This window comes from Peromyscus californicus, unplaced genomic scaffold, assembly GCF_007827085.1.
Source record: "Peromyscus californicus insignis strain IS unplaced genomic scaffold, ASM782708v3 Scaffold_8__1_contigs__length_139910024, whole genome shotgun sequence".
NCBI classification, from domain to species: Eukaryota; Metazoa; Chordata; class Mammalia; order Rodentia; family Cricetidae; genus Peromyscus; species Peromyscus californicus.
The window spans coordinates 17,543,851-17,566,377 of NW_026294606.1; the positions used below are offsets into that span (position 1 = coordinate 17,543,851).

At 44.3% G+C, this 22,527-nt stretch overlaps 1 protein-coding gene across 1 annotated transcript in view; it reads left to right on the plus strand.

The window, feature by feature from the left end:
* The window catches only part of Kif13a (kinesin family member 13A), a 187,964-nt gene extending 172,483 nt beyond the window's left edge, over nt 1–15,481 (plus strand). Inside the window, 6 exon segments of the mRNA XM_052727207.1 lie at nt 150–197; nt 2,677–2,782; nt 4,920–5,071; nt 5,589–5,693; nt 13,982–14,779; nt 14,781–15,481. Of these exon segments, the coding sequence (XP_052583167.1) occupies nt 150–197; nt 2,677–2,782; nt 4,920–5,071; nt 5,589–5,693; nt 13,982–14,779; nt 14,781–14,816 (1,245 nt within the window). The 3' untranslated portion in view covers nt 14,817–15,481.
* Nucleotides 15,482–22,527: the final 7,046 nt, after the last annotated feature.

Consider the following 22,527-nt stretch of genomic DNA (forward strand, 5'->3'; position numbering starts at 1 on the left):
GTACATGCCTGTCATCCGAGCACTCAGGAGGCCGAAGCAGGAAGCTGCTGCGTGTACAGGCTGGTAAGGGCCATAATGAAACCCTGTCTCAAAAAAAGATGACTATTAAATATGTGAATCATATTGGTAAAAATGTTTGTCTCTTACAGGTCTCCTCTAGCCGGCCAGATCTCTCTGGCTTTGATGAAGATGATAAGGTATGTATGTTAGGGTGAGTTAGCATATCAACACTTCCTAAATTCTTTAGAACATACTGTGTGAAGCCAGGCGGTGGTGGTGCATGCCTTTAGTTCTAGCACTCAGGAGGCAGAGCCAGGCAGATCTCTGTGAGTTCAAGACCAGCCTGGTCTACAGAGTGAGATCCAGGACAGGCACCAAAACTACACAGAGAAACCCTATCTCGGAAAAAAAAAAAACCAAAAAAACCCAAAACAAAACAAAAAAAGAACATACTGTGTGTGCTCAAGTGTGTGTAAGTGTGTTAGTGTATTAAAGATTTATCTATGTGTATGTTTGTGCACTATTTCCATGCAGTGCCCACAGAGGCCAAAAGAGGGCACTGGAGCCCCCTAGAATTGGGGTGACAAATGGTTTTGAGTCCACTTGTGGGTACAGAGAGCAGAACCCAGGTCCTCTGATGATCAGTAAGAAGTGCTTTTAACCACTGAGCCATCTCTCCAAAACTTTGTGCTCAAAAGTTTACACATTTGAGAAACTTTAGTCCTTAAAGGCAGCAACTCCTACGTGAAATGAGCGCCTGTGATATGTGAGAGTTTCCCTTTAGCCCACTAGTGGCTGTGGCTATTTGTAGGTTATCAACTCAGGCTTAGGTCAAATAACCATGCCATCTACTTGCCTTGCGTGCCTCTCCAGGAAGAATTATGGAAAGAAGGGCTGTCTTTTTAAAAAGGGTTATTATGATCAATCCACCTGAGTCTATTAAATGGGTAATAGAATTTATTAAGATATAAATTGAGGAAATACACTGAGGAACACAGAATGGAGTAGACAGCTGAAGTTGTCCTCTGATCTGACTGAAGCGAATCTACCTGCAGACAGGAGCAGGGAGAAGGGTCACATGGGAGAAGGGTCATGTGACCCTTCTCCAACTCTTTATAAGAGGTCACTACAAGGGCAGGAAGCACCACCTCCTTTGGGCTGTGTGGCCCAAGGTCATGGGCGGAGCAAATACCACTACAGGTTTTTGTCTGGCTGTTACATTATCCAGTCACCACAGACATGTGTCAGATAAATACAAGTGATTGCCTTGAGGGAGGGAGGAAGGTGAATGGGCTACATAGGATTTCAAAGGTGGTTTCACAGAGGGCATGGTGGTCACCCCTTTAATCCCAGCACTTGGGTGGAGGCAGATGCAGGCAGATCTCTGTGAGTTTGAGGTCAGCCAGGGCTACATAGTGAGAGCCTATCTCCTAAATAAATTTTTTTCATTATATTTGTAATGATTTTATTAAATCTTAAAAAAGAAGAAAGTGCTAACATTTGCTTACTCGATGGTTTTTGTTTTAACTATGTTATAATCATCATTATCACATATGTTTAAAATGTTTTGCAATAAAAGTTTTTTTAAAAAGGCACATACTGAAATTAAAAATTAATTTAAAAGAATTACAGGCCAGAGGCTCCTCAAAAGAGTAAAAAACCAAGAAGTCACCTTGTTAGTTCATTTATCAATACGTTAGTTAAAGTTATTAGGTCTTTCGATAAGAAAAGGCGAACAGGTTTGCCTTACTCACAGGCTTCATATTAATGGATAAACAGGTTTCGAACATGATTTAAAACATGGGAAATGCTTCCGATTTCTTTCCCTCGACATGCTATTATTCCATTGAGACTTCAAAAGTTCAGAGTTTTAACAATAATCAGTAGAATTCTGATAAGCTATTACTCTAGCTCTGATAAAACACTGCTACTAGTCAGTCACCAGCTCAAGATTTTAAATTTTCTTTGGTTATCTTCTAAATATAGACTTACTGGTACTTTTAATTGGGCTAAAAACATTTCAGTCCACTCCATATCTGGCTCTCTGGTCAGAAGAAAATGTACATGCTTTTTAACCCAAATCTATAGCTTTTGTTAGGACTCAACGATATGAGTCTACTCCAGCTGCTTTACAGATATCTGTTACCTGCTTTTCTCACAACATGGATTTCAATACAGATTGATAATACTAATGTAGCTAAAACTTTTATGTCTTTTTATAAAATAAAAATTCTTATAAGCTTCAAAAAAAAAATTACAGGCCAGGCTATGGTGGCGCAGGCCTTTAATCCCAGCACTTGGGAAGCAGAGACAAGCAGATCATTGTGAATCTGAGGCCAGCCTGGTCTGCAAAGCAAGTTCCAGGACAGCCAGGGCTGTTACACAGAGAAGCACAGTCTCAAAAAACCAAACAAGCAAACACAAAAATTACAAGAGTTAGGTATAGTACATGCCTTTCATCCCAGCCTTGGGAGGCAGAGGCAAGTGTATCTCTGTGAGTTCAAGGCCAACAAGGGCTACATAGCCAGACCCTGCCTCAAAGGGGGGAAAAAAAAAAGAGGAGGGTAAGAGAGGGGGAGGGGAGGAAAAAGAAACAGAAACTGAAATACTGGCTGCTCTTTTCCCATTCTTTTTAAAGTGACTTCATCACAGTTGACCTATATTTTTACTTTGCAGGGCTGGCCCGAGAACCAGTTAGACGTGTCTGACTACAGCTCCAGTTTCCAAGATGTTGCTTGCTATGGGACTTTACCCAGGGACTCGCCTCGCAGGAGCAAAGAAGGTGTGGTGGGCCAGCTTCCGGTGAAATTCCACTTAAGCAGTTTTCTTTAACCAGAATACCCCCGCATTCACTTACTGGATTTCTTTTTGCTTTGTGTTATACATAGCAAAATAACAGTTGTGCATGCGTGTGTGTAGTGCTGGGGACCAAACCGAGAACCCTGTGCATGCTCAGCAGGCACTCTCCAGCCTAAAAGAATACTCTTGTTATTTAAAATTCTCCAAATCATTTTTCTTTTTTTTTTTTTTTAAGATTTATTTATTTATTATGTATACAGTGTTCTGCCTACATGCATGCTTGCAGGCCAGAAGAGGGCACCAGGTCTCATTACAGATGGTTGTGAGCCACCATGTGGTTGCTGGGAGTTGAACTCAGGACCTCTGGAAGAACAACCAGTGATCTTAACCGCTGAGCCATCTCTCCAGCACCCAAATCATTTTTCAATTCATCATGTTCTGGCCTTGTTTTGAGACACACAAAATTCTCATTCAGTTTTCTTAACCAAAAGATTATTTCTCTCTCATCTTTTTATATCCGAATGTTTAAGGAAACCTGGTTCAGATACCTAACACAGGTTCATAAATGATAGCAGAAATGAATTTGGTCAGTGGCAACATTATTATGTAAAGACACGGTCTCCTAGTGCCTTGAGGAGACCAGCAGTCTATGGAAATGTAAATCAATTACTAGTTTCTATCTTATACTTTACCAACCAAAAGTCAACAATCAGTGTAGCAGGAATTAGAAAGAGAAGGGAAGGAGACAGAGGCCACAAAGGAAGGAAAACAATATAGTCCCACAGCGCCAGGTAGCCCAAGGAAAAAGAGTGGTGGCCCATGTCTTTAATCCCAGCACCCAGGAGGCAGAGGCAGGTAGCTCTCTGAGTTCAAGGCCAGCCTGGTCTACAGTACTACACAGAGAAGAAAAAACGATGTATATATATATGTATATTTACATATATATAAAACCATGGAAATAATATATAGCAAATACAATACTGAGTGATGAATGTCAGAATACACATGCAGAGTGTAAAGACCTTGGGAATTCAGAGGTGGAGAGTCAGCTTGAGCTGACTTGGTCTAGTAAGTGGAGCTTCAGCTGGATCTTGAAAAGAGTTAGGGGGCGGAGAGATGGCTTGATGGTTAAGAGCACTGCTTCTATTGCAGAAGACCCAGGTTTGATTCCCAGCACCCACATGGCTGCTTAAAACCATTTGAAACTCCAATCCCAGGAGATCTGAAACCCTTTTCTGGCCTCCCTGGGCACCAGACATGCATGCAGTACACAAACATACATGCAGACAAAACACCCATAATAATAAAATAATTAATTAATGATAATAAATTTTATCTCACTGACCAGCCCTTTAATAATTCTTTGTAACTTTATAGACTTATCTTTTTTTTTTTTTATCATTATTACCTTTATTTTGCTTATATTCAAGAGTTGGGAGTGTGAGTGTGTCACAGCACAATGTCACAGGACAACTCGGGGGAGTCAGTTCTCTCTTCCCACCATGTGGGTCCCAGGGATCGAACTCGGGCAGGCAGGTTGGCAAGCGCTTTGCCTCCTGAGCTGTCTCAGCAGCCTAATGTATCCCTGTTCTTGCCTCCACCCATTGGAATGCTGAACGAAGCGTTGGCGTATTATTTTCACTGTTATATCAGCTATTACCATGGATGGGGTATTAACTTTCCATCACTGTGACAAGCTACCTGAGAACAGTTAACTTAAGGAAGGAAGATTTATTTGGGCTCACGATTTCAAAGGTTTTGCTCCAGGATCAGCTTGCTTCTTGCTTTAAAGCAAGGGAAGAGCAGACATCAGAGAGGAAAGGGGCTGCAATGGTGGCCGCTTCTCACCTCAAGAAACAAGGGAGAGAAGAGAAACCAGGAACCAGAAACCATACCCTTCGGAGGTATACCCCCAGTGACCCTACTTCATCCAGCTTAGCTCATTCAGTCGTGAACTCATCAGTGTATGTCTCCATTGATGAGGCTGGCACCCTCGTGATACAATCACTTCTCAATACATCCTTAAGCTGGGGACCAACACTAGGTTACGGCCTGGCTTCCTGTGTGCCTGTGAACATGCTCTGCTCTCTGTAAACTCCTGTCCTTTTTGTGTTCCTCAGGTTGTCCATCCGAGAATCCTCATGCCTTAACAGTCAGCCCTTTTAAAGCATTCTCTCCTCAGCCACCAAAGTTTTTCAAACCCCTAATGCCTGTAAAAGAGGAGCATAAGAAAAGGATAGCCCTTGAAGCGAGACCTCTCCTAAGCCAAGAGGTAAATGCCTGACTTCTCTGCACTGTGCCAAACAGAACGGGATGGTGCTATCTTCAGAGAGCAGTGGTTTGCAGTCACGTGCTGGACGCTGCATGTGAACATGCATGAGTTATGTCACTCTGTGGAGTCCATTCCCAGAAGCCTTTTTCTCAAGCATGCAGGGCTGTGTGATAGGAGGTTTTGATTATTATTGCCATGGTTTTACTTCTCTGCATCAATGGTGTTTGGGTCTTTTATATCTTTCAAGAGAGAAAGAGATGCCCAAGAGGTATTTTGAAAACATGACCAGCCTTTGTGTATTTACTTGTTGATAAAACTAATGATGTGTCTTGCCGCAGAATATGTGCATTCTGGTTAGATTTCCCCAGTAGTTTAACTCTGATCTGTAACATTGGCTGCTTTGTTACTCACACGTAATGAAAGTGGTGTTGTTGCTATTTCTAACATGCATGTACTTAGATATTTTGGCTGTGATGTCTCTTGTGTGTGATGCATCTGTGTGTCTTAACCTTTGCAGAGCATGTCTCCATCTCAGGCACATAACCCTGGCTGCATTGTACCCCCAGGAAGCAATGGCAGCAGCATGCCAGTAGAACACAATAGCAAACCCGAGGAGAAGATTGTAAGTTCTGGAATGTTTCCGTCATATTGCCTGGTGGTGGGTTGGAAGCCCTTTTGCAATCTGCCTTCCAAATGCTTTCAAAGCGATTAAGACATGTGTGGCGTCTTTACAAATGAAATGTGACTCTTGATAATGACGATTTGCATGAATGTAACCTTGACCTGTGATTTTTCTAAATGTTCTTTCTATTTTATTTAACTCATTTTTTTACATCGGCTTAAGTGTCCTTAGCTAAGGGGGAAAGGCACCTTTGAGGACTCTGGTCATTATAAAGGAAAGTGTAACAAGATCAGTTTAACTAATACCAAAAATCTCTCTAATGTGTCTGTGCGTATTGCCCAGATTCTGAAGTTAATCTACCTAGAGGAATTGCATTTACTTGGCGTAAGTAATCCTGCACTTAGCTGTGGGTGTGTTTGAAAGCTTTCTTGTGTTGCTGCTACCAAGATAATTGTGTAGCTTATAGCCTCTCTGCAACCAGCATCATCAGCCCCCATCCCAATCCCTCTAGCGCCCGTAGCTTTTGTTACCAATCTGGCAAAATACAATCCAACCTGGTTGTTCTCAGCCTGACTTTTAGAGTGGCTTGTCTGTACACTCACCACAAGTAAGGTGGAACACTGCCTGCAAAGTTCCAAAGCTGCACCTTCAAAGTGCTGGAAGAGACAGCTCACACCTGAGATGGGAAGTCCAAGGGCAGCCTGGACTGTGGAGCTAGCTCCTGTCCTGGGTAAATGAATAAAATAAAACATTTGAAATGTCATTTTTTCAAGCACCATTTTCCCTGGTACTTTTGATTATAAGTTATACCTCAATTTAAAACCAATTTTTTTTTTTTTTTTTTTTGGTTTTTTGAGACAGGGTTTCTCTGTGTAGTTTTGGTGCCTGTCCTGGATCTCGCTCTGTAGACCAGGCTGGCCTCGAACTCGCAGAGATCCGCCTGCCTCTGCCTCTCAAGTGCTGGGATTAAAGGCCTGCGCTGCCACCACCACCAGGCCCTTTTTTTGTAAGCCTGGAAAGAATCATGTGATTTTTTTTCTCCCTGCTTTTACTCTCCTGTGGCTGCCTAGCCTGGGGGCGCAGGGTGGAGGGTGGGGATGGACAGCAGCCTGGGGCAAGAGGTGGCTGTTTTTGATGTTCACTGCTGCCTGTGAGCTGCTGTGTTGAGCAGTGTGAGGAGTCTCATTCCCGGCTAACCAGGGTCAGATCCATTCCTGGGTGCACCAGTGTGAGATCCATTAGCTGCGCCACATACTGCGGACACTAACTGCATCTTCAGCTGGTTCTGCAGTGGGCCACTCATCTGCATGCTGAGCCGCTAACTGGGTCATAAAGCGACGACCCAGGAAAAGGCATACCCTTTCTTATGCACTCCTATTTCCGTTTGTGTGTCCCAGCTACTGATGGGAAAGAGGGTACATGCCCGAGACTGCTCCTTCACCTCCATGGGTCTTAAAGAGCCACCCCCACCCTTACCTCACTGTCACCTGTGTAATTGAGAACTGCTGGGCGCACTGAAAGGGCTTTGCCTTTGCCCTCAGATTGTCTGTCTGTGTGTCTGACACGCGCTGTCTATTGGCTGACATGACTCTCATCCCTTGGGTTGTATAGACAAAATTAAAACCATTTATTTTGGTCCAGCACCACCAGAGACTTCCAGGTGTTCCTTCTGGTACAGTTCTCACAGATATGCAGGTCATGCAGATGTGCAGTTCACACAGATGTGCAGTCCACACAGATGTGCAGTTCTCATAGATATGCAGTTCACATAGCTTTCCCACTAACCCAAACCCAGAAGAACAAACGTGGTATGTACTCACTCATAAGTGGATACTAGATATAAAGCAAAGAACAATCAGACTGCAACCCACAGAACCAGGGAGGCTATATAGCAGGGGGGACCCTAGGATGACTGTGGCTTATAATAAGTTTTGGTTTTACTCAATTACTGGGCAAGCCTCAATGAAACATTTCACTATTAGGATAAGAATGTATACTGTATCAAGCTGATAATAGAAAAATAAATAAATAAAAATGAAAAAGAGAGAAAAAAAAGACATAGCTTTCCCATGATTATTTTCCTGGCTTTCCTTTAAAGAGCTTTAAACAGGCCGGGCGGTGTTGGCGCACGCCATAAATTCCAGCACTCGGGAGGTAGAGGCAGGTGGATCTCTGTGAGTTCGAGGCCAGCCTGGTCTACAGAGTGAGATCCAGGAAAGGCACAAAGCTACACAGAAACCCTGTCTCGAAAAACCAAAAAAAAAAAAAAAAAGAGCTTTAAACAAAGCCCATCCCAGCAGGCAAGAGTGGAGGACAGCATCAGATTCTCTTGACCCAAGACACCTCAAGAAGTCCTTAGGCTCTGTGTGACCAAATGCATCATGTGTGGATGCTGAGCAGGGTTGAGAAAGCTGCCTCTGCTGCTGACACGCACTGCCTCAGGAGGGCTGTTGGACTACTTCGTTCTGTCTGGCAGTTCTCGGGGATGTTTTGGTAAAGTCTATGTCCCTTGCTTGTTTGAGTTGGGATTTTTATTTTCTTTGGGGCGCTTTCATTTTATCTCCCCTCTTAGAAATAGACTCAAGCTATTTCCTTCCGATGTTGTTTTCTTTTGTTTGTTTTTTGAGACAGGGTCTCACTCTGGAGCCCATGATGGCCTTGATCTCACAATCCTCCTACTTTGGCCTCTTGAGCATAGGATTGCAGGCTTATGCCACCATGGCTGGCTATGTCTGACTCTTGCAGCTTGGAGGTCTGATTACTTAGAAAGATATGCATGTGTGTTCCTCATATATATCATTCCCGTATAAATAAGATAAAAAAAAAAGTATCACATTTTTTTAGGGTTTTTTTTTTGTTTTTTTGTTTTTTTCTTTTTTGGCTTTTTGAGACAGGGTTTCTCTGTGTAGCTTTGGAGCCTGTCCTGGAACTCACTCTGTAGCCCAGGCTGGTCTTGAACTCACAGAGATCTGCCTGCCTCTGCCTCCTGAGTGCTGGGATTAAAGGCAGGCCCCACCACCACCCGGCTAGTCTTTTGTTTTTATCCCATGCTGTGGTACAGGGTATTGGATCCAGGGCTGGCGTTAGGCGAGCTCTCCCTCACTGAGTCATTATCCCGGCCTTTTATTATGACTTTGAAACAAGGTCTTGTCAAGTTTCCCAGGCTGGCTTTGGTCTCTCTGTGTAGCCCAGGCAGTCCTCTGACTTAACAATCCTCTTGCCTCAACCTCCCAAGTAGCTACGATAACACGTGTGCACCTCCATGACCAGCTTTGAGCTCGTCTTTATGTTTAAGTCATGAGGCATAGAGAATAGGAGTAAGAAAGTCAGCCCCTTTCTCCTGTATCCACAACACCACTCTCTGGTCTTGCACAGGCAACATACAGTCTTCTCTCATCCCACTGAAGAAACAGAGGTCTGGAATGATAGAGCAGTTTACCCCAAGTCACATAGTTCCTGAAAGTAGAGGACAGACGCCCATATCCTTCAACGAGACTGAGTGCAGTTCAGTGCTTAGCCTCTCAGCTCCTGAGACCCTCAAAGAAGTGTGGGAGCCCCTGGCAGGCAGCCCTGAACTCGGGCCATTTCTGGCAAACCTCCACAACCTGACTGGAATGGAGGCAGAAATTGCCCCTGTGTGACACCCCCCTGCCGAGAATCAGTAATGGGCTTCATCCCTGTTTTAAAATCAGAGCGTTTGGTCTATAGAGAAATATCACCTTCGTGAATTAAATGGGAAAACATCAAATCAGAAAGGCAGTAGCTACAGAGAAGCTTGAGAGTTTTGACTCCGTGCTCCCCATTTAGGTGGGGTTCTAACCTCTTTTGCTTTTAAGTCATTTGTAGGCAGGTATTCAGTTCAGGGTCCTTAAGATTCAGTAGTAAATGACACTTTGGTGTATTCCATCTAACTGAAGTCCCCCACCGTGCATTGTAAGCCAGAAAACTCTTTTTTTTTCTTCCTTCTTGAAGGCATTTCATCAGCACACTTTCAATCTCTTTTTAAATGTTGGAAAACGCCACGCGGTGGTGGCGCATGTCTTTAATCCCAGCACTCGGGAGGCAGAGCCAGGCGAATCTCTATGAATTCAAGGCCAGCCTGGGCTACAGAGTGAGTTCCAGGACAGGCTCCAAATCGACTCAGAGAAACCCTGTCTCAAAAAACCAAAATAGATAGATGATAGAGGATGGATGGATGGATGGATGGATGGATGGATGGATGGATGGATGGATGGATGGATGTTAGAAAACACCTAATCCCTACTGAGGTTTTTGGTTTGTTTTCTGGCATAAGTTATCATCCTGATGTCTTTAGTCTGTTTCCTAGTGGAACTTCATCCCACAGAGTTCGTGGAGCCTTCAGGTTTCTGGGGTTACTCTAATCCTCTAGGAATAATTCTTATCTTAGGGAGTTTGTTGCATTCCTCCCATTTCTACTCATTAAACTAATGCCACCCAGCAAACAGTATTTTAGAAAGATGAAAGTCCCCAGACCACTAATCCTCATCTGCAAAATTGCTTTTCCTTGCATGACAAAATCATTTTTTTAGTGGCTAATTGTATTGGGTGCTCTTGGGCTTGGAGAATTACATTATTTTTGCTAGCTTAAATTAAACAAATAAAGAATAGTAAAACTTGAAATTCAATTTTCAGTCTGAATATGATGAATACAGAGTCTAAAACTACAGGAAAGGGCTGATGACCGAGACGGTCTGTCCAGGCTCTGTTCTTTTATCAACATCAGTGCACAGGAAAGGAACGTCCCATCCCATCCCATCCCATCCCATCCCATCCCATCCTATCCTATCCCATCCCATCTACACAGGGGTTCTTTTCTTCTCTTTTTAAAATGCCAGTGACCCAACTCAGTGCCTTGCATATGCTAGTGAGCACCTTACCAAGAGAGCTACACTCTGCTCAGACTGTATTAGTTACTTTTCTCTTGCTGTGATAAAGAGCTGTGACCAAGGCAACTTATTTAAAAAAGCATTTAATTGGGCTTACAGTTTGGGAGGGTTAGGACCCATAATGGCAACATGAAGACATATGGCAGGAAGAGCTCAGAGCTTCACCCACTGAACCATTTCACTGGCCCTACTTAAAAAACAAAGAAAAGTTACTTAATCTAAAAAGCAACCAATACAGTACTTGTATCCTAACTGACCCTGATGGCCTTTACTTTCGTCCCTGGGGAAGTGGAGGCAGGCTGATCTCTGTGAGTCAAAACCAGCCTGGTCTGTGTAGCAACTTGCAGGCCACCCAGGGCTGCACAGTGAAACCTGTCTTAAAACAAAACAAAACAAGACCCAAGGGCAAGGTGAGGATTTCCTCCCCAAAGATTTTGTTTTGCTCATTTCAAAAACTTTATCATTGATATTTAATACTTACCCTTTAGTAGCCAAGGAATTAAGAGTGCTGATTTCTTCAACTAATGTATACTCACTTTTCCCCACTTTGAAAGAGTTCTAAGGATTGAACCCAGGGCCTTGCATACCCTAAGCATGTGTTGCCAAATGTACCTCCAGCACTCAGTTAAATACTTTAAAACTTTGAAAATTAATTTTTGTTATGTTTTGTTTTTTGTTTATTTATTTATTTATTTATTTATTTATTTTTGAGACAGGGTTTCTCTGTGTGGCCTTGCGCCTTTCCTGGAACTCACTCTGTAGCCCAGTCAGGCCTTGAACTCACAGAGATCCACCTGCCTCTGCCTCCCGAGTGCTGGGATTACAGGCGTGCACCACCACCGCCCAGCTGAAAATTAATTTTTAAGTTGAAGTGACAATGAAGAATATTAATTTTTTTTTTTTTTAAGCCAGAGTCTCATGTAGCCCAGTTAGTGACTGTTCTCAAAGTCACTATGTAGCTCAGGCTTATCTCAGAGTCACTGTGTAACCCAGGCTGGTCTCAAAGTCTCTTAAGTAGCCCAGGCTGGTCTCAAAGTAATTTTGTAGCTGAAGATGACCTTTCACTTCTGATCTTCCAACCTCTGGACTTCTGAGTGCTCAAGTCTAAGTCTGTGCCACCACACCTGGTTTACATGGTGCCAGAGATCAAGCAAAGCTAGGCAGGGACTGAGCTCTGCCCCCAGCCCTGTTAAACTATTTTGGGGATGTTTAAATCTCATAAGATGAGATACAAAAGAAAATATTGCTCTAAAATTTCAACAGATGAAATTGATATTTATTTATGAATAGCCATCTGTCACGTTTTGGTGACCTCTCCTTCTTCTCGTCTACATAATATACCCACCCCCTATGCATCCTTAGTGAGGAAGGCAGATGTTTAGGTCCTGAGTTTCTACAGTCATCTAGTTATTAAAATTGTACAGACATTTTGAGTAAGGGGAAAATAAAGCTATTTCTGAGGTTCTAAGTTAGTAGAGCTCAGGACTCTTCTTGGAAGAAGGACTCAAAGGTGTACCTTACTGAAGGAGGGATCATGTCCCTTCTCACTCAGCATTGGTATTCCCAGCCCTCAGGACAACAGAAGGCATCGGGAGAGCTTGCCAGATGGTTCTTAAATGAAAGTCACATATGAAAATTGTTGTTTGCTGGGCCTGGTGGCTCACACCTGTAACCTCAGTGTTCAGGAGGCTAAGGCAAGAAAAGAGGGTTGCCATGGTTTTGAAGCCAGGGTGAGCTACATAGTGAGTTCTAGGCCAGTCTGGCTACAGAGTAAGACCTGGTCTCAAAAAACTAATTAGCTTAAAATGATTAGATGGTGTCAATTATTTTTCCACTCCATATAAAAAAAATCAGGTGAGCAAGACAGGTAGTTCAACAGGTTAGGTGCTTGCTCTCAAGCCTGACAACCCGAGTTTGATCCCTGAGGCTTGCCGTAGAAAGAGAAAACCAACTTCCACAAGTTGTCCTCTGACCTCCATGTATATGCTGTGGCGTACAAGTGCAAACACATACACACACACACACACACACACACACACACACACACACACACTTTCTCTAAATACATACGTACATACATACATTAATAAATAATGCTTTTTTAATGTCCTTAACAGTATTTATACGATAAAGGGCTAGAGAGATGGTTCAGCAGTTAAGAGTACTTGTTCTTTCAGAGGACCCAAGTTCAGTTCCCATATGGCAGCTCACAGCCACCTGTAACTCCAGTTCCAGGAGACCCAATGCCCTCTTCTGGCCTGCTCAGGCAGCAGGCACTCATGTGGTACACAGACATACTCACAAGCATACATGACACTCGCATATATAAAATAAATAGATAAACAACAAGTCTTAAATACTTGTAAAAAGAAATTTTAAAGCAAAACAAATGTATCATGTGTTTGTCAGAGCCTGAGCAGATACCCGCTTTTGTATATTTACCAATCTTTGCCAGTTCCCAAGCAACTTAATGCTGGAGAATTCTCTTCCCATTCACGCTCTGCCTTCCTTGTTTCCTAGCCAAACCTCTCTCTGCTCCATTGATGAATTGTTAGCCTGTTTCTGTATTACAACATTTAGTGAAATACGGAGTACAGAGTTCTGGACTTTTCTCTGGCCTCATAAATGAGTTCAGAAACTTGCCCAAAGGGCCTGGATCTCCTGCACTCTGCTTCCCTGGGTTGAAGATTGTCAGACTAAACTTAGGAGGCCACTCCTCTGCCTCGGGCAGGCCATGCCTCTACTCACTGACTGAGAAGAAGGGAAATGTCACAGCTAACATTTGTCCTTCAATCAGTTCCTTTTCTTTTTTTTTTTTTTTTTTTTTTAAAGATTTTTTTTATTAGGTATACAGAAGAGGGCGCCAGATCTCATTACAGATGGTTGTGAGCCATCATGTGGTTGCTGGGAATTGAACTCAGGACCTCTGGAAGAGCAGTCAGTGCTCTTAACCTCTAAGCCATCTCTCCAGCCCCCCAGTTCCTTTTCTTAAACCAGAGGTAGATGGCCTTCCAGTGAGCATTGAGTGAACATGGAAGAAATCAGGGCATTCCTGCTAGGCAACAATGTGTTTCTATTCACAAGTCTCTGAGAAGAAGATACTTACTGCCATAGATGACAAGATTTGCCTAGCCTTAAGAAATAGAGGCTAGGTCTAGTGAGTGATACCCATAGTTCCCTTCTCTGGGAGGTAAGGGAGGAAGATTGAGCACTCAAGGCCAGTCTACACAAGGAATTCAAAGCTAGCCTCAACTACATGAAACAAATGGAGCAGAGGGAGGGAACATGGGATGGGAATGCCTTTACCAGCAAATTGAAGTTTGTCTTGATCAGACAGTTGCTCTAAAGAGCTAATGACTGGCTTTGGCTTCCTTTCTGCAGGACTCCGAAGAGGAGGAAAATGAGCTGGAAGCTATTACCAGGAAGCTGATGCACACACAGCCTTATGTGCCCGTGGAGTTTGCTGACTTCAGTGTTTACAACGCCAGCTTGGAGAACAGGGAGTGGTCTTCTAAAGCGGGCCTGACAGACTCGAGTGTCTCGGAGAAAGCAGTGTCTCGGAGCCCCACCACCAGCAGCCTCACCAGTGGCTACTTCTCCCACAGTGCCTCCAATGCCACTCTGTCTGACATGGCAGTCCCTTCCAGCGACAGCTCAGACCAGCTAGCCATCTCGACAAAGGAGGCTGAGTGTAGTGAACAGTCCGGACCATCGCTTGTGCCTGACTTCAGACCAGCTTCAAATAAAGAGCCTGCGGAAGTAGAAAGAGGCTTGGGGAAGGATGAGACAATCACCGTGCCACCGGAGGAAAACAGTGCCTTACCCGAGGGGAATGCATCACCCCAGAGCATCCCTGTGAAAAGTTCCAGAATGCCGTGCAGGACTGCTTCATGTTCAGAACTGGATGCTGGCCCCAGCAAAAATGGCCAGCTAGCCAGAGAATTCTGCCCAGGAGAGGTGACTGTAGAACACACTACAAACATATTGGAGGACCATTCCTTCACAGAGTTCATGGGTGTGTCTGATGGCAAAGACTTTGATGGTTTGACAGGTGGTTCTGTTGGAGAACCCTCTGGAAGGAGGGATCTACCAAATGAAACAGACCATAAAAGTGTCCCAGATGGACCTCCAGATGCTGACCAGCTGCATTCCAAGGTAGAGAAGGAGCAGGTAATCATTCCCAGAAGTGGCCCTTTGGGTTCCGTGTTCTCAGTGAGCACAGTGTACTGGCCACCAGTCCACCAAAGTTTCTCAGCACAGTGAGATTTGCAGCAGAGCTTCATCTGACCTCTGTGATTAGGAAGAGGGGTCCACTGCAGAGTCACGTCAGACTCAACAGTCAATCTTCATGTGTGTTCCCTCGGGTGTTTGTTTATTGGTTAACTCAAGGCAATCTGGTAGTGTCTACCATATTTCATCAGTTCTGTGATTCATTGGTTATCATAGTCTTCATTAGTATTGTATCATGAGGACCCCATGTAAAAGCTAAGCATGGTGGTTTGCCTCTGTAGCGCCAGTTCTTGGCAGGGAGGTAGAGCAGAGAGGCGGGTCACGGGGGCTGGCTGGCTGGCTGGCTAGTTTAGAAACATCAAGCTCATAGTTCACTGAAATCCTGTCTCAAAAATTAAGGTGGCTAGTTGTGTGTGATAGGGCACGCCATTAATCTCAGCACTCTGGAGGCAGAGACATGTGGAACTCTGTAAGTTCAAGGCCAGCCTGATCTGCATATGGAGTTCCAGGACAGCCAGGGCTACATAATAAGACCCTGTCTCAAAACAAGCAAACAAAATAAGGAAGAAGGTAGGGATAGAGAAAGACCTTCCCTGTGGTGTTCACTGGTGTGTACACACACACACACACACACACACACACACACACACACACACACACACAAGAAAAAAGAAAAAAAAAACCGGTGGGCTAGATTAGTATAGCTCAGGGGTAGAGTATTTACCTAGCATGTTCAAGGTTTTGAGTTGTGTCCCCAGCACCATAAAACATTATCTGATGGGAGGTGGTGGCACATGCCTTTAATCCCAGCACTTGGGAGGCAGAGTCAGGTTGATCTTTGTGAGTTCGAGGCCAGCCTAGTCTACAGAGCAAGTTCCAGAACAGCCAGGGCTACACAAAGAAACCCTGTCTTGAAAAACTTAAAAAAAAAAAAACAATCGGTAACTGTGAGAAACACAGATTTTCAGAGATGTTACAATACGAGGAAAAAAAACACAAATTTTCAGAGTGGAACTGACCTTTTAAACATTGGTGCCCTTAGATGGAAATGCACATATTTCCAGAGCAGTTGAACTTTGGGCTTTGGGTGTTTTACAGAATTGTTTAATTTTCCACACTGGAGCAAAATGGGTTTCCTTAAGGAACAGTAGAATACATAGGTAGATTTTCAACTTCTAAGTATTGTCATTTCTTCCCACTCCCATTTCCTTTTTAATCCTACGCCTGTGTAAGCGACAGACACATCAAGACTCAGCAAAACAGAGTTTACCAGACAGGCCAGAAGCACCAAAGCCTGGTGAAGGAAGATAGGACAGCCACACCCATAGTGCCACTCCTGCTTTTGCTGGCACACTGTCACTGTCCCCATGCCTTCTGGACCACAGCTCCAGACAGTGCACTCAGAATTCTGTGCCTACTACTGGCCTGGAACTGTGGAATTCACACTTCCTGCCTCTGCCTCCAAAGTGCTAGATTACTATCTGGAAGCCCTTTGCCTGGGTAAGGGAAGTCTGTTAGAGTCAGGAAAGGGCTCCCCTGTGTTAAGAATGCTAGTGGCTAGGAACACAGACTGAGAAACTCATTGTTCATCTTGCGTATTGCAAGCAAATGTGAATTTGTGCCAAGCCCTCCATGTCCTTCACACTGATCTTGAAGCTAGTGTGATTTTTTTCTTCTGTTTCATTTGTTCTTGTTGTGTTTTGGTTTTGAGACAGGGTCTCTAGCCTAGGCTGGTCTTAGACTCCCTAGATGTGAGGAATTGCTCCACCCCCCCCCCCAAGGCTCCGCTTCCTAAGGAGTGGAGCAGGGGACATGAAGTGTGCCCAAACCCCAGGGATATCATAAGAGGAGATAGGATGTCCGAGGTCCCATTGTAAGAAGCCTGGCTTGTTGAAGAGGAAAGAGGGGATGTAGTCTTTGTTGCCCTGATGGATCGGCACACAGCAAGAAGGAAGCGTTTCATTGTGAAACATTCTAGAATACTGAGTCCTTGCTGAAGAGCTTGGTTTAAATGTAACATAAACCAGGAGTGGTGGCGGGCACACATCTGTAATCCCACTGCTCAGGAAGCCGAGACAGAAGGAGTGTATAGGGTTCAGGACCAGCCAGGACTACAGAGTGAGACCCTGTCCTCAAAATTCTAAAATAAATAATGTAGAGAAATGTTGGTTGCAGCCAGGCGGTGGTGTACATGCCTTTAATCCCAGCATTCGGGAGGCAGAGCCAGGTGGATCTCTGTGAGCTGGAGGCCAGCCTGGTCTACAGAATGAGATCCAGGACAGGCACCAAAACTACACAGAGAAACCCTGTCTCAAAAAAACAAACAAACCAACCAAACAAACAAACAAGAAAAAAAACAGAAATGTTGGTTGCATTAGAATAATGGCATTATGGCATGGCAATTTTCTCTTTCTTTCCTTCCTCCCTTTCTCTCTCTGTCTCTCCCCCTCCCCCTCCTTCTTTCTCCCTCTTTCTTTTGGGATAGGGTCTATCTACATAGCCCTGGCTATCTTGGAACTTACTACAGGCTGGCCTCAAACTCACAGAGATCCACCATCTTCTGTTCCCAAGCTCTGGGACTAAAAGTACACTCCACCACACTTGACTGACAATTCTTTTTCTTCAAAAAGAATTTTGTGTGTCTGAGGAGCTAGCTCAGATGCTGAGGTGCATGCTACATGAGCATAAGGAACTGACTTTGGACACCCAGCCCCCACCAAAAACATCGGACATGGAGGAGCACACCTTTGATTCCAGCACTCTAGAGACAGAGGCAGACATATCTCTTGTGAATTGGAGGCCAGCCTGGTCTACATATTGAGTTCCAGGCCAACTAGGGCTACAGAGTGAGACTCTGTCTCAGAAGATGGGGTGAAATTCTACTGAGGAACACCGGACACCGAACTCTGCCTCCATACACACCTGTGTACAAGTACCTCACTCACAAGTGCAATGTGCAAATACCATACAAGGGCAAAGAATATTTTACGTTAGGGTGTCTGCTATATTGGAGCTGGCTATGTTTGCAGTATGAATTGGGTCTAGGGCCTCTTGAATGCTAGGCAACTGCTCCACCCATAAGCTACAACCCCAGTTTGTATATTGATTTTCACAAGTTGTTTGGACAATGTAAGTCTATTTGAGAGCTGAAGGCATAACTCTGAGGGTAAAAAACACTTGATATGCAAGCATAAGTGTCAGAGCTTGAGTCCCCAGAACCCATATAAAAGCTAGGCATGGCTGGGTAAGTCCATAATCCCAATATTGAGGGGCAGAGACAGGCGGGCTCTGGAGTTGCTGGCCAGCTGGCCTGTCTGAATTGGTTTCACCTGTTAAGACCTGTGGGGGGTGGGGGTGGGGGTGGGAGAGATAAATCAAAGGGCAATAGAGCGGGACACTCAGTATTCTCCTCTAGCTTCCTCATGCACAGGCACATGAAGTACACATGTGTACACACCCATATACCATAAATACACATATACAACAACAGCTGTTTAAAGGACTGAGAGTGTAGCTCAATGGTATAGTGTTTGTCTAGCATGCATGAGGTTCTAGGTGCAACTCCAAGTACTTAGGGGATATAAAAGGAAACCAAGGCAGGCGGTGGTGGAGCATGCCTTTAATCCCAGCACTCGGGAGGCAGAGGCAGGCGGATCTCTGTGAGTTTGAGGCCAGCCGGGTCTGCAGAGTGAGTTCCAGGGCTGTGAAGGCTACATAGAGAAACTCTGTCTCAAAAAAAAAAAAGAAGGAAGGAAAGAAAGGAAAGAAGGAAGGAAGGAAGGAAGGAAAGAGAGAGAGAGAGAGAGAGAGAGAAGAAAGAAGAAAGAAAGAAAGAAAGAAAGAAGAAGAAAGAAAGAAAGAAAGAAAGAAAGAAAGAAAGAAAGAAAGAAAGAAAGAAAGAAAGAAAAGAAACCAAACCAAAAATCTATTTGGGAACCTTTTTTCTCTAAAACTTTTTTCATTTTAATCCTGAAATCACTTAGAACATGAACCACTTCCCATAGATGCTTCACCCAGTTCTCTGAGATTCCATAATGAATTCAGTCTGGTCAGACCCCTCAGAAAGCCCCTTGGAGGATGGGCCCTGTGGAGGGGTAGGGAAGTGGGGACAAGGAGCTTGGACTCACCAGCCTCTGTATTCCAGGAAGCCTCGGCCACTTGGTAAGAGACAACCATGCATCTGCAGGCTACAGCTTGGCAGCTTCACCGGTCCCACCCTGGGACAGTACATGCCCCATCATCAGACCAGCTGTGTGACCCCGCTCGACCTCAGACCAGCATGGGGGAGTCCTGCACTTCCCCTCCCCGGTGGGAGAAGCAGCACTTTGTCCTCCAGTGAATCACAGCCTCTGCTCTTTCCAGAAAGGAAGAGAACCGAAATCTTACCTGAGTGCAGTATTTTCCTTCACACTTCCTCCATGCCCCACTGTGTAAAGACCTCCACAGACTCCAACTTTATTCTTGTACATTTTTAATCAGTTCTTACTGCAGGCTCTGGAGTCAATGCTCTGATTGGGTTTTTTTTATATATATAAATAATATATATTATGTATGTGAATTGTGTATCTATGGTATGTCTGTTCAGAGACATATCTGCACATTAAAATGCAGATAAAAGTGATTTGTCGAAAATCACAAGGTACTGGACTTCGTTACAAAGCGACCTGATGACTGCTTTGACAAGAGCAGATGAAAAAAATATTTCATTATCTAAGAATGAGGTTCTAAATCCCTCTTCATAGAAAAGGTTGCAGGCGCTGTTCTTTATAACCAAAGAACTCCTATGAGACCGAACGTCTTTGCTGTCCACTCTTGTTTTGTGTGAGTCTGTAATCTCACTTCCAGTCTGGTGCCATACTACCCTTGGCTACCCAGCCGTGCGCTACCCTCTTCCCTGCCCCATTTCCTAAGCACACGGAGAAACAGCTGTATATAACCTTTGGTCTTCCACCTAGCCTGATACCTGCTGACTTGATATTGACCATTGACAGTGGCTGGGGCTCCTACTCTAGCCTAGCATTTCCCATACCCCGTTCAACCCATCTAAGCAGGTGGAATGCCCAGGGCAGTATTACAACAAGGAAACAGAAGCTGTCCCAAGAGTGGGGGAGGGGCGCTGGGGGAGGAGTCTAGATTGGGGGCTTCGTTATCAATTTGTTTCAGATTGGTAGATTCCGTTGTGGTGTGGTTTTGCCATTTTTGCTTGATTCTGGGAAATGATGAAGAGATGGACTGAGCTATCGAGTTCAAGGGTTTGCACGTCACCTGGTTTGAGGGGGATTGAATACGGACCACCCTGTTGTCATAGTTTTCGTTCTCAAACTCTCCTGCAAGCGGAGACATTGTAGGAGTGTGTGTGGAGATTTTTACAGACAATTGTATGTACTTACTCTGTAGATGCCTGTGCCGTGGATGGACCTCTGTGTACAGCTACACGTGTGTTGTGAGAGAAAGCGGGAGAGCATGTGTGCAGCCTGCTGTACCTTTTTGAAGTTCTTAGCATTGGTGAGGGAGATACGGGAGATTTTATTGAAAAGCTGCTGTTTTGTGTGTATAGTGAGCTGACTGTAGTATTTTACTATCATCTGTTTAAAACAAAAAGAAAAGCTGTAATTTATATTCCCTTTCAACTTTATTGTATTTAATTGGTACAGATTTGTGTGTGTTTTAGAATACAAACTGTCTAATTCAGATTTTAAAAGATTGTGTGTTCTTAATAACATTACCATGGGATGGGGTCAGAGTTTAGAGGATAAAGTGTTGCCTGTGCGGGCATGGGGACCTGAGTTCAATACCCAGAACCCACATTTAAAAAATAAAAGCTGGGCCGGGCAGCGGTGGTGCACGCCTTTAATCCCAGCACTCGGGAGGCAGAGGCAGGCGGATCTCTGTGAGTTCGAGGCCAGCCTGGGCTACAAAGTGAGTTCCAGGAAAGGCGCAAAGCTACACAGAGAAACCCTGTCTCGAAAAACCAAAAAAAAAAAAAAAAAAATTTCAAGTCCAGTGTATTGTGTTTGCCTGCAGGCATACCGCTGTGGTGATGGTGTCAGTAAGGCCTACTAACAGTCATTGATTCATTGAGGACTTAATGTCCCCTTGTGACATCTTACTGTCCTAGGCACATACTTTGATCTCATCTGACCTCACGGGTGCTATGGGCACCAGAGTTAGTGAGTGTTGGGTAAATGGGGAACCAAGGCAGAGGTCGGCAATGGAGTTATGGCAAAGCCGCAGTTCAACCCACATCTCTGCCAGCCTCTTCCCTTTGTGTTCTGCCCGATAGCATGACCTAGAAGGGCTCCACTTGAAGAGGGCAGTTACGGGAGGCGGCAGTGTGTGGTGTGATATGACAAACTGCCGACTGTCCGGCAATTCAGGGGGCTTCTGGAGCAGGTAGGACATGAATTGTCTCCAAACAAATCTTTACCACAGATTGTAGGACCTGCTACCTGTGGACCAGCACTTAAAGATATCCTTGCCCAGTCTTTGTAGGAAAGCAGCATTTTTGAAGTTTCCAGGAAATGGAGCCAAAACTCTCTACATCAGTGAGTGCCTGATGTGGACCTCCAGGAGAAAATAGACCAAGGGACCGGAAAAACTCATTTAAATCTTATACAGTAGGCTGAGGGAAGAAAGCAGTTATGTGAGCTATTAGTAAATGCTCAAACAGTTTAGGGCACTGGGGAGATTGCTCACTCAGCAAAGTGCTTGGTGTTGAAGCATGAAGACCCAGGTTCAGATTCCCAGTGCTCCTGTAAAAACGTCAGGGACAGCAGCATTGACTTATGGGAAAAAAATTGTTTATAAAAATACCTCTAAGGGAGAGCTGGAGAGATGGCTCAGTGGTTAAGAGCACTGACTGATCTTCCAGAGATCCTGAGTTCAATTCCCAGCAACCACATGGTGGCTCACAACCATCTCTAGTGGGATCTGATGCCCTCTTCTGACATAAAGTGTACATGCAGTAGAGCATTCATACATAAAATAAATCTTAAAAACAAAATTTAAATGCAGACAAACAGACATTATCTTCTAAATTATACTGCCCCAAGCAATAATTATTTTAAAAGACACTATTGGAGCCTTAGAGCACTGCGGAGACCACTAGTTATCTATTTATATGATTAAACTTTACTTAAAAAGTCAAGCTTTCTGGTCATGTAATGACCGGATCTTGACTTACATAATATATGTGTATGGGTGTTTTACCTGCATATATGTAAGTGCACACATGTATGCCGTGCCCCAGAAGGTCAGAAGAGGAAGCCCTGACATTGGAGTTACAAATGCTGTGAGAGGCTATGTGAGTGATGGGACTCCAACTGTGGTCCTCTGGAAGAACGCCAGTGTTCTAACCACTAAGCCATCTTTCCAACTCCCATGAAAAGATCCTGAAAGAAGTTGTAATTGAACAAGAGTCCTTACTGCCTTTTGGAGTAAATGCCAACAAGAGTCTGATTCTGGGGTACACTGGATAGAAAGCTTTTTTATTCATTCAGCCCAAACTTCCTATAGAATCAGTGACACTCATCCTTCTGTAATGTACAGCTCATCTCATAGGTTAAGAACCAAAAAGAAAAGGTGAAGACGAAGACAGGCATGTGGCACATGCATATAATCCCAGCACTTGAGAAGCAGAGGCAGGAGGATCACAGCAAGTTCAGAGTCAGCCAGGGCTTCATGGCAAGATCACATCT